At 34.1% G+C, this 10129-nt stretch overlaps 2 protein-coding genes across 3 annotated transcripts in view; one reads left to right on the top strand and one right to left on the bottom strand.

Annotated features, from left to right (window-relative positions):
* LOC123010783 (G-protein coupled receptor dmsr-1-like) overlaps positions 1-2611 on the top strand; it is a 20546-nt gene extending 17935 nt beyond the window's left edge. The window contains exons 3-4 of one of the 2 annotated variants that reach the window (XM_044407900.1): positions 1751-2431; positions 2502-2611. In XM_044407900.1, coding sequence (XP_044263835.1) covers positions 1751-2431; positions 2502-2538 — 718 coding nt within the window. In that variant the 3' untranslated portion in view covers positions 2539-2611. Of the gene's footprint in view, positions 1-1750; positions 2432-2482 lie in introns of both variants that reach the window. The other variant, XM_044407899.1, reaches the window with a different exon arrangement.
* A 4724-nt stretch (positions 2612-7335) lies between these two features.
* Positions 7336-9474, bottom strand: LOC123011710 (heat shock protein 70 A1-like). The gene has a single exon (XM_044409295.1). It carries the CDS (start codon positions 9400-9402, stop codon positions 7462-7464), a length of 1941 nt encoding a protein of 646 aa, XP_044265230.1. The 5' UTR covers positions 9403-9474; the 3' UTR covers positions 7336-7461.
* Between the last annotated feature and the right edge of the window lie 655 nt (positions 9475-10129).

Here is a 10129-nt window from a genome sequence, read left to right as displayed (position 1 = left end):
ATAGTCTACAAACAATACGACCTTTAATCGAATTATTATTTTTATGTTAACTTACCTTTAATTAAACAAAAATAATTGTTAAATTTTTCTATCACGTCACACTTTTTTGTTACAGACGATAATTTTCCTGCTTTCTGCACAAATGCCTCCAATTTAAAATTTATTTACATTCAAATTGTTGCTGAATTAATTATTGCAAAAAAAAGAAAACTGAGCCAAAAAGTATAATAAAACCAAGTAAAATAACTCACTTTTAATATGTTTCTTGGCGATTTTTGTATTTTTGTTAATTACATATTTCTTAAACGTAACGTGGTGGACCTTTTTACCTTTTTTTTTACCTTTTTTTTTATTATAAAATGTATTATTAAGTTCAGAATTTTGATTATAAAGAAATAACTTGATAGAAATTGGCAAAATTCACAGTCTTGACTTTTGAAAGCTGCTACAGCTTTAGGTAAAGAACCTTAAAAGTCAAGTCAAGCTAAAAATGTTTTTCCTTTGCAGTTTTGGCGTAAAATCAAAAGACATACTGTAAATTTGCAAAATATATTTCTTAAATAAATTTATGTATTTGCAATTTAATAATTTGAGCAAGCTTGTTTATTATAATCACAATTTAATGTATACGTTATAATCTATGCTCATTGAAGTAATTTTCTCAAAAAGACATTTTTCGAGTCCGGACCAACTTTCTAAATAAGGGTTTTTTGACATATTACCTGCCCTCCAACTAATTAGTCTGAAACGCTATTGCGGCAAAGCACAGCCCGAGTACAAAGTTAGACTGGTGAATAGTTTTTTCCCCGGATGTACTATGCTGAAAGTCAGTAATAGAAGTTTTGACACCAAAAGTTTGGTACGTCTAATTTTTAGTATTAGAATCCTCTGCTTCAACAGAATAAGAGTAGTTTATAAATTGCTTAAATAAAAAGTAGCATAAGTAAGACTACGAGTAAAGTGAAGTTACACTTTATTTAGTGCAATTATACAGGATGATTTTAAAAGTTGTGCAGAAATTTTATGATAGTAGGTACATGTCTAAAGAAGTCAAAATAAGTCTTTTCGCTTTAATTTAGTATTTATAGTTTCTGAGATATAAAAGTTACAACATCGTTTTTATTATCAAAAAAATGCCATAGTCTTAACTTATACAGGGTGTTTACGATCTTAGAGTTGAAAATTGACCTAGTAATAGAAGAGTACAGAAATACTGTAAAAAGTACCTTACAATGTTTGTGTTTCAAAGCTGTATCTTTTATAATAACAAAGATATGATTTTTTTTTAATTTCGCTAAAATGTCAACTTTTGTCTATAAGTCGAAAACAAAAGACGATAGCAGGATGCGGTTTTCACCAATATTATTTTCTCAAAAAATGAGCCCCAGAATGTATCACTCGTTTTTGGCTAAACCTCTTAGTTTCGGAGATTCCCTATTCGCACATCCAAAATGCAGCACCCTGTATAGCAGTCACATTTTTCTAGTCCAAGTTGAAATTCCTAAATACACCTCTGACAATAATTCAAGCAAAATAATGTAAACTCAAACAAATGATAAGATTTTTTAAAATCCATCAAAAATAAACCCGATTTATTTAAAATTCTCACCGATTCGAAAATAAATGATGCGTCATTTCATCTATCTTCGATAAATCAACTTGAAAGAAACGTTTGAAAATTTGTTATTGTTGGTGCAATGATTGACGCCGAAATTAATTTCATCTGTCACTCTCTATAAACAAATTCCAGGTACCCCCAATACAGCAGCATCCTGTGCTCCGACTCGCGCTGCACCATCGCCATCAGCCTCAGCTACATCATCCCCATAATCCTCTGCATCCCCAACTTCATCACATTCACCATCATCGGCGAGGAAATCACCGAGGACAACCAGCAGGTCATCCTCTACCACACCGACCTCACCGACACATTTAAGAACGACCGCTCCCTCCTGCGGCTCCAATTCTGGACCTACGCCGTGTTCATGAAACTCCTCCCTTGCTGCATCCTCACGGTGATCAGCCTCTGGCTCATCTACACCCTCTTCAAGGCCAAGAAGCGCAAGCAGGTGCTGCGGGGCTACGACTGCGTGCCGCTGCGGGCCCCCCGCGAGACCAAGAAGAAGGCGACCAAGGCCGAGCGACGCGCCGACCGCACCACGAAGATGCTAGTGGCGGTGTTGACCCTTTTTCTCATCACGGAGTTCCCACAAGGGATCTTCGCACTGTTGATCGCCATCAAAGGCAAGGATTTGTTCGTCAGATGTTACTTGCTGTATGGGGAGATTATGGATATTCTAGCGCTGATTAACGGCGCCATCAACTTCATCCTCTACTGCTGCATGAACAGGATGTTCAGGACCACTTTCGGGCAGCTTTTTAAGCATAAAATTCTGGCACAGTGGGCCCCCTCGTCCGAAATGCACACGACGTATGTATAAAGACAAGACGAAAGCAATAATGTGATATTAATTTAAGCCAGGATTTTTGTTACGTTTCAGGATGTCGGGAAATGGAACGCATGCGACTGAACTGTGAACAATTGTTGTCTAGTGATAAATTATTATAAGCTTAGATATTATCAATGTGAAAAATACAAGTTTACTTGAGCCCTCAAACAACTTGAATTTTTAATAAGACATAATGTTTCCAAAGTATCAATTGTGTATTTTATAATAGGGTTTCAAAATAAACGCCTTGTTGCTTGTTACGTTTTTATTCCTCAACATATAATAATACAGCTTAGTTTCTTATTGAATTTTACGAATGGTTGCGTAGTTATATGACACAAAAGAAACAAAATTAAAAGAAATTGAGCTACAGTAGAGAAATACAAAGTAAAAAAGTACGTTGAGAAAAATAATGAAAGAGCATAAAATCAATGTGGCGGATGCGCCGGGACAAATTTTACTTGACCAAAACTAATTAATTCGAAAAATTGGTTGCGCTAATATTGTATAGAAATCAATTACCACTTATCTTGCAGAAATACACTAACACATAAAAACACAGAAATGAGAATTGTGTTCTCTGCTATCATAATTCATAAAGTACAGTATGATCTCACAGATTGGTCATAAATTCCTTAAAACTAAACATATTGCAATTTATTATTTCCCTTATAAAAATCTTATCATATGCATTTTAGCAATCAAATTTAAAACAAGATATACACATAGATACTACAAAATATAAAATTTATATAAGTACCTATAAGAAGAAAATACCTTAGGCATTACTCAGTTATTTTAGGTTTTCCTTATTAAAAATTGCGTTATTAATGAATATTATGAATATATGCAAACGTAGGCTTTTTGATTTCAATAATTTTTTGTAACAGTTATATACAGTGAAAATGACGTCTCAATAAACCAACCCCTGCTGTGGATGTGGATGAAATTTTGAGTAAAGTAAGATACCAAGAACATGAAAAAAATGATTCTATCTGTCAAAAAAATTGATATATGAGTAAATATTTTTTTATAATTATTTAGTAAATGTACAAAAATATTGCCAATAAAAGCCACAAATAGCATTAAACAGAGTTACAATTTAGGATAGACCTTTCTTGTGTCCTCTTCTAATAGCCTGTAGCAAAAAAACTTGGAATTTTTTTTTCCGACAGAAATAAATAAAGTCAAAGTGCAAAATTTAAACTCTTATAACTTCTAAATTTTTATAGATAGAATTTTTTGTATTTATTTACTAAACCCAATTAAATTTTTTTTATATAAATAGTTATACCAATGACTAATAGATTATTTGTACTTATACAGGATGCGCCAGAACTCGCGCCCCAGAGAAAATTTTCAAGTAAGGTAAAATACCAGGAACATGAAAAAAATGTTTAAAAAATTCTATCTGTCAAAAAAATTTGACATTTAATTTTTGACATTTGACATTTTTTATACGTATTTAATGATACTGACGATCTTGTATATGTTTTTTTTTACAATTATTTAATAAAAATACAAAAATTTTGCCAATAAAAGCCACAAATAACATTGAACATAGTTACTATTTTGGATACAACTTTCTTGTTTCCTCTTTTAATAGCCTGTAGCAAAAAAACTTGGAAAATTATTTTTCCAACAGAAATAAATAGAGTCAAAGTGCAAACTTTAAGCCCTCATAACTTCGAAATTTTTATAGATAAAATTTTTTTAACATTTTTTCCATGTTCCTGGTATCTTACCTTATATGGCATTTTTCTCTGGGGCGCGAGTTCTGGCTCATCCTGTAAATTTACCGCTTGTGGCTTAATTCTTTCAGCAGAAAGCGAAATTAAAATTTACCTCAGAATTAAACTAATTCGAATTAAGTTGCCATTTATTTTGTTTAACTTGACAAACGTCAAGTTAATCGCGAATTAAAATTTAATTGCGATTAACACGTTCTGTTAACCGGCCCTAAGTTTCCTATTACTTTTGTAACTACCTCTCATTGAAAACGAATAAAAATTATTTATTTAATTATTAAAGAAAATTATGAATGAAATTGACAAAAAACAAATTATTATTAATGTAATACATTTTTTTGATAAACTGTGTTGTCCAAAATTAAATTAAGCAACATAATTTTTGTAGTAAATAGGATTTCTTTATTTTAAAACGTTTTTTTTTAGGTTTGACATCAAAACAAATTAGATTAGAATTAGTTTATATTAGATTTGTCAAACTATTATTTTTGACTTGTTTATTATTATTACAAAAAAATGAACACTAGTGGCTATTATCTATTAAATTCCCTAGCAACTCCAATTCACAGTTTCTAAAACTCTCTTCATATTGTTTATATTCCAAAGTAACAATTTATACAAAATTTAATAAAATGATGTAGGTATAAAACACGCGAATTAAACCTATTTATTTTTTCAAAAAATTAAACCACTCGCGATATACGGACACGCGGTATTAAACCTTCTTCTCGCAAATAAAGAATGGTTTAATTCATTTGTTGTTTTACACAAAATAGAGAAGGCCTATTTCGAACAAAAATTATGTTAATTAATTTTATTTCGAAAAACAGTTAAAAAATCTATTAAATTAATAATGATTTGTTTTTTCGTCAATGTCATTATTAATGCATAAGTTTCTTCAAGAAATGGTTTGTTAAATTTTTCATTAAAAAAAAATCATTTTTATTTAACTTGACATTTGTCAATGCAAAATAAATAGCAACTTAATTCGAATTAGTTTAATTCTGAATTAAATTTTAATTTCGCGTTCTGTAAACTGGCTCTTAAAAAAATTTATTTTGAAACGATTTATGTATTAAATGCATAATTAGGAGATAATAATGGCATGAGAGAATGTTTAAATTCCCGAGGGCAATAATCGACAATTATGCCCGTGGTCATACAACGTTTTATTCTATTTTATAATTTCTAAAAGCTTCAAACAAATATTTAGTATTCCTTAAATGAATAAAAAAAAAAACTTTGACTATTAACTGAACTTAGAACACTTAGATCACGCTTAACGTATTTAACAGAGAAAATACACAATTTTCAATTTAGGTACATGACTGTCATTTTTGTATCCGTTTTATGTGTGCATTGACTGTACAATTGCGGAATTAAAATATCGGACAATATTTTTCTGTCACTTTAAAAAGTGAAACTTTTATTCCATCGCCTCAAAAATTTTTGTCCATCTATCGCATGTGGCATTACAGCCGGCCGCGGAGTAGGGATAAAGTGAAAGTCGCTCGGTAGAGTAGCCAAGGCCAATATGGCGGCGCTCATGGCTCGCATCAGCTGACCGTGTAGAATTTATATTCTTACTCATTCGTGCAAGTGCTCTGCGGTATTTGTGTGTTTTGATCAGTGTGAAAAAAATTCACTTGCATCGTGGTTTCTTTAAATCATAGCATTTTTTTTGTTGTTAAAATTGTTAATTAAACAATTTGTTTGTCTTAGGAAGTTTATTAATTGAACTAAGTGTAATTAAATCATCGCTTTGATCTGCTGCCTACCCGTTATTATGCCAGAAATCACTATTTTTGAAAGTAAATAAGTCATTACATAAACATGACAAGAGTGAAAAATGAGGTTATTAATGTAAAGGTTGTTTTAGAGTTTACATTATGAAAATGACAATACTGCCTGAAATTTTAATTCCGCAACAGTACTTAAGTGTAGTCCTCTCTTAAAAAGTTTCTATTGACCTGCGTAACACCCTATATTCTTGATGGACATACTAGATACAAAGTAGTATGTCTTTATACTGCCAACGCTTCAACTAATGCAGCCAATTTTTACCTACTAATATCTAGCACACTTGTGCAGTAAAACATCTTTAAAACCGCTGCACTGCATTTCTATGCAGTAAAGATCCTTATTCTATGGGGACAGAAAAGTACAATGTCGATTTTGTTGATCATTAAATTTTGGTAGGTACAGTTGGAGACAAAATACTTTGGTCGTCAATGTCATTTGAGTGACACTATATTGTAAAGTATGCTTTAGGACCTTTTTTTAGGTACTGTCAATCATAGTTGACGAGTTGTACATATTTTTGAATGAAAGATATAGTAGCTGTCATTAATTTGAAATTGTCATTCATTAAAGCTTGAATTACATTAAAGTGTCAGAAAAGTGACCAAAGTATTTCGTCTCCAACTGTAATGTCATTTTGAAACATCATCTTTTTGTCAAAAAAAAGTAGTTTCCCTGTGTAATTTTGTCTGTTGTCAACCTTCTTTCAAAAATGAATATAAATGTCAAAACAGCACACCAAAAACTAATTAGCAAACATTTTATTGTGTCGCCAGCCTCTAACTTCAACAAAGTGAAAAGTAAAAAAAAATTACAATGCTGAAGAAAGTATTTTTTGAAGTTGAGGTAGCTGACCAGTTGGGGCTCGTAAGAAGTTCCTTTTTTTATTTAATTTTAAAAGTTTTGGTAGGAAGTAGGGTAAAACATTGTATACTAAGTGGGTATACTATTCCTATTGCAAATTCATAGGACATGTTCTATGATGTACCAAACTCTATCTTGTTTGGCAACTATTGATTCTATATTGTCTGCTTGTGGATAAATAAAACTTTGTATTGCATCTTATAATATATTTTATCCACTTAATTAAACGCTCGAATTTCGTTTTCGCGTTTAAACTTTTGCGTGAATAAAATATATTGTAAAACTCATTAATAACTATTATTTTTTATCATTTTAATGTTAACAGAGTCCATGCTTATTATTTTATTAAATTTGGAAGGAGGACATCCAGTCACTTCCAGTCATTCTTCATAAATAACAACTAATTTTAAAATTAAAAAAAAAAGTTTATTGCAAATTTTTAATTTACATCAGTCTTTAAATTTAATGCAGTCACTATCTACTTAATTAATAGGAAAATTAATTTTAAATATTACTATTTACAAAATATAAGTACAATCACATTTAATAAAATAAGAAAGAACAAAAACAAATATTAATTAAAATTATTATTCGACGGCTTAGTCGACTTCTTCAATGGTTGGTCCACCTTGTCTCCGTCCTCCGAAACCGCCTGCTTGTTGTCCGCAGCTTCCGGGCATCTGTTGTCCCCCTTGAGGTGCACCTTGTTGATACAATTTCGCCATAATCGGACTACAGATTTGAGTCAGTTGTTTTTGTCTATCTTCGTATTCCTCTTTTTCGGCAAGAGTGTTGGCATCTAACCATTGCAAACAACTGTCACATTCCCTTGTTATCGTTTCTTTGTCTGTTGATGACAATTTGTCGCCACAATCGGATACAGCCTGCTTGAGTTGGAAGATGTAGCCTTCGAGTTGGTTCCTGGCGGCAATTCTTTGTCTCTGTTTTTCATCCTCTTCTTTATATTGTTCCGCTTCTGATACCATTCTGTCGATGTCTTTCTGCGACAATCTTCCTTTGTCGTTCTTGATAGTAATATTGCGAGAATTGCCGGAACTTGTGTCTTTGGCAGAAACGTTGAGAATGCCATTGGCGTCTAGGTCGAAAGTAACTTCGATTTTCGGGACTCCACGTGGTGCCGGTGGAATTCCAGTCAAATCGAAAGTACCCAAGAGGTTGTTGTCTTTCGTCATGGCTCTTTCACCCTCGAAGACTTGGATGGTGACGGCCGGTTGGTTGTCGGAATAAGTGGTAAAGGTTTGAGTTTGTTTGCATGGGATTCTTGCATTGCGTTCGATAATCTTCGTCATGACACCTCCAGCGGTTTCGATACCCAGTGAGAGTGGTGTTACGTCGACGAGAAGCACGTCTTGGATTTTCGAATCGGTTTCACCGCTCAAAACAGCTGCTTGGACGGCGGCACCATAGGCTACGGCTTCATCGGGGTTGATCGAGAGATTCAGTGATTTTCCATTGAAATAATTCTGGAGGAGTTGTTGGATTTTCGGAATTCGAGTGGAACCGCCGACGAGGACGATGTCGTGGATCATTCCTTTGTCCATTTTAGCATCAGTGAGGGCTTTTTCCACAGGTTGAAGTGTACCTCTGAATAGATCAGCATTCAATTCCTCAAATCTTGCTCTACTGATCTTGGTGTAAAAGTTGATGCCGTCGAAGAGGGCGTCGATTTCAATCGATGCTTCAGTGCTCGAAGACAAGGTTCGTTTCGCTCTTTCAGCGGCGGTTCTCAAACGTCGTAAAGCTCTCGGATTGCTTCTCAGATCTTTTTTGTATTTGCGTTTGAATTCGTCGGCGAGGTGGTTGACAAGACGGTTGTCGAAGTCTTCACCACCGAGGTGGGTATCACCTGCAGTGGCTCGTACTTCAAACAACGATCCTTCGTCAATAGTCAAAATGGATACGTCGAAAGTACCTCCACCTAAATCGAAGATCAAGACGTTTCTTTCACCCTTCAAGTTCTTATCTAAACCATAAGCTAATGCTGCTGCTGTCGGTTCATTAATTATCCTCATGACATTCAAACCAGCGATGACTCCGGCGTCTTTCGTGGCTTGTCTTTGGGAGTCGTTGAAATATGCTGGGACTGTGATGACGGCGTCCCTCACACTAGTTCCCAAATAAGCTTCAGCTGTTTCTTTCATCTTCGTTAGCACCATTGAACTAATTTCTTCCGGTGCAAATTTCTTAATTTCTCCCTTGTATTCGACTTGAATTTTCGGCTTGCCACAATCGTTGATGACTTTGAAGGGCCAGTGTTTGATGTCTTGCTGGATCTTCGGGTCGTCGAATTTCCTTCCGATTAATCGTTTTGCGTCGAAGATAGTGTTGTTGGGATTCATGGCAACTTGGTTCTTGGCAGCGTCTCCGAGAAGACGCTCGGTGTCGGTGAAGGCAACATAACTTGGGGTTGTTCTGTTACCTTGGTCGTTGGCGATGATTTCGACTTTTCCATGTTGCCACACTCCAACGCAGGAGTAGGTTGTTCCCAAGTCAATACCAACTGCTGGAGATTTCACCATTTTTGCACTTTTGGATTTACTTTGATTTCACTAATAAAAAACAATTCACTCAAGTTTATTAAAGTTGCTTTGATCGCTTTTGTTTCGCTTTGCTTGTTCAAATCTCACTGACAGCGCGCCGCGCCAGCGCTCTTATATATGAAACGGCAAAATCGTCCCGAATATTCTCGAAGTTTTCCCGAATGTTCATTCAAGAATCTTCTATTCGTGTGTGTATCGACCGTTACCGAATACTCTCGAAGCTTCCGTAGTGTTTCATTCGACCTTTTCCCGATTTCAAGAACACTTCTTCGGGAGAAATTAATATTTAAAGTTTTACCACAGATTAGTTAGTTAATCAGAACGCATTTAAAATTTCACAGTTTTAACAATTGTTAATATTTGAACGACGATTACGGCCAAATTATTAGACTTAAAGCAAAAAGCTTATCACCATCGTAATCAGCGTAAAAAAATCTATCGACTAACATCAAAGCCAAGTCAATATCTCGCAAAAAAAATGAAACTTTAAACGCCGATTACGGCGAAACAAAAGGAGATAGCGCACAATGTGTGGCAAATTCGTAATCAGCGCGTCAAAATCTATCGGATGAGATAGGTTTAAATTGAATCTGAGACATGTTCAAAAACACTAGATCATAATTTTTACTCTTTTTTATTTTGTAAATTGCAGCAAAACTATACCTCAATGATATACAGGATGTTCGGTCCAAATCGCCCCGGCCGA

The sequence above is a fragment of the Tribolium madens genome, unplaced genomic scaffold, assembly GCF_015345945.1.
Source record: "Tribolium madens isolate multiple individuals breed KSU strain unplaced genomic scaffold, Tmad_KSU_1.1 Scaffold_91;HRSCAF=231;Tcas5.2_LG7, whole genome shotgun sequence".
NCBI lineage: Eukaryota > Metazoa > Arthropoda > Insecta > Coleoptera > Tenebrionidae > Tribolium > Tribolium madens.
The sequence above is the reverse complement of the archived record's forward strand: the minus strand, read 5'-3'. Positions and strand labels throughout refer to the sequence as shown.